Here is a 2,419-nt window from a genome sequence, read left to right on the forward strand (position 1 = left end):
AATGAAAAAAATGATCAAATTGTGAAGCATTATGAAAAAACTATATATTTTCCTTTGCGAAAGCACTATGTGGAAACGATAGAAATAGAACTGAGAACGAGTAGCGGGAAAAAAATTACCTTTACGGGAGGAAAAACATTTGTAGTCCTGTCTTTTCGCCGTAAGAAAACTATATAAATTGAAGATTTTTCAAGCTTTCCTCTCACTTTCTTAAAACATCCTTAGAGAAATGCACTTAAATTAGAAAGAGTGCGAATCCTATTATTGTGCTCAAGTTGGTGGCGGCGGTGGTGTTTACTTTCAAGGTATACCTCACCAACGAGGTTATGGGTTTTTTGGAGATTTGCGCCGATACATTACGCCGTTGGCACTTAGAGCCGGTCGTTATTTGGGCAAACAGTTGATGCAAACAGGAAAGAACGTCTTGTCAGATGTTGCAGCGGGATCGTCATTTAAGGACTCTGCTCGGAGCAGGTTACGTGAGACCTCTAATAAAATAAAAAGTGATATTTTTGAAAAATTACAGAGGGGAGAAGGTATAAAAAGAAAGCGCAAGAGGAAAAATCGTCAATCAAAGAGCAAGCGTTGTAAGACAAAAGCAGATATTTTTACATAAAGATTAATAGTAATTATAAACTCAGGGGGTTATATGCCTTAAGAGCGAATTGGATCTCTTTAATGGTGTCGCCGTACAACTGGGCATCGATTCCTCTTCCTTCGTGGAAATCCACCCCGTATCTTCATTGTCTGATAAGACGCCCATAGAATTTTACATTAGCGGTAATGGTGAACACTATTTGGATTTGGCGCATACGATACTACACACACGACTTAAAATAACGAAAAAAAACGATACCAATCTCACCGACGCCGACGGGGTGGCACCTGTTAATTATATTTTAAACACATTGTTTTCCGACTGTTCAATATTTTTAAATGATAAACAGGTTTCGTCACAAGTGAATTATTCTTATAGAGCCCTTTTGGAAAGTTTGTTGTTCTATTCCAAATCAGGTCAAGATAATCTACTGAGTGCTGGCTTATTTGCAAAACATACTGCATCTAAGCATGATGTTGTGGGAGACGAAAACGAAGGTTATACAACGCGTGCAAATCGTTGCAAGCTTAGCCAAAGCCTCGACCTCGTGGGACCATTGCACTTCGATTTGGCCACTCAACCGAAATTGTTAGTCAACGGGGTTAATGTACGCATTAAACTGGAAAGGCATAAAGATGTTTTCACTTTGATGTCGGCAAACGACAATTATAAAATTAGAATTCAGCTAGCAAAACTATACGTGAGAAAAGTCAGCGTGGCTCCCTCCATCCTAATAGCACACGAAAAGGCTTTAGTGTGCTATTAGGAGTTATTAAGATGTCCATTCGTAGGATTGACATAAAAAGTTTTGCAATATCGAGCGGTTTGCAATCGACAACTATAGCAAACGCTTTTATTGGTCAGCTACCCACACGTCTCATTCTAGGTTTTGTATCTAATGCCGCCTATAATGGAAGCATCAACAGAAATCCTTTTAAATTTCATCACTATAACCTAAACTACCTATGCATATTAAATGGGGGACAGATGATACCTCCCAAACCCTATCAGCCCAATTTCGAAAAAACATTTTATGGGGTAAGTTATTTAAGCATCTTTACAGATTTAAATCGATATCATTCAAGCCCCAACATTAATATCTCCTTTGATGAATACAAAGATGGGTATACATTATATGCCGTTGATTTGACTCCAGATATGGCATCTAATGAAAGCCACGTAAGCATAAATAAGAGCGGAAACATAGCCATTGATATCAAATTTGCAGCGGCCTTGCCAGAAACAGTTACCCTGATAGTCTATGCTGAATACAGGAACATAATTGAAATAGACAAGTCACGCGGAGTCACGACAGATTATTAAAAATCATGGACGAAGTTTTGCAAATATACGGAAATGAAATTATCGAACTAGCTAAGGAGGCGGGTGCAGGCGAGGAGGTAATTCGAAGTATAGGCGATATGATGTTTTCCAATAAAATAGCGAACCTGCGCATTGCATTCTTTCTCGCTTTTGCCGAAAAAATTATTGAAATTTTCCCATCAAAGAAACATCAAGTGTACGAAGAAGTGTTTAAAAGCATATACAGAAATATTCATTTCGAACAAAGGCGGTAATAGATACTTTAACTCTGTGTCAATATGCCTGTGGCGACAGTCGAATCAAAAAAACATTTGGAGGTGTATATCCTTCCGATTTCATACCATTACGAAAGAGACATTACTCCTCATTTATAGTGAATTCGGATCCGCATACTTTACCTGGGAGCCACTGGATTTCGATATATTTTAAGAAAAACAGCACGGCATATTACTTCGACAGTTATGGTCTTGCTCCATCTAACAAAAATATTTTAAACTT

At 38.1% G+C, this 2,419-nt stretch overlaps 1 protein-coding gene across 1 annotated transcript; it reads left to right on the forward strand.

The window, feature by feature from the left end:
• Positions 1–1,375: 1,375 nt before the first annotated feature.
• LOC118192683 (uncharacterized protein F54H12.2-like) lies at positions 1,376–1,921 on the forward strand. The gene has a single exon (XM_035363680.2). It carries the CDS (start codon positions 1,376–1,378, stop codon positions 1,919–1,921), a length of 546 nt encoding a protein of 181 aa, XP_035219571.2.
• The last annotated feature ends 498 nt before the right edge of the window (positions 1,922–2,419 follow it).

Source organism: Stegodyphus dumicola, chromosome 10 (genome assembly GCF_044657685.1).
Source record: "Stegodyphus dumicola isolate Sdum_Otavi_A_Nest chromosome 10, ASM4465768v1".
NCBI lineage: Eukaryota > Metazoa > Arthropoda > Arachnida > Araneae > Eresidae > Stegodyphus > Stegodyphus dumicola.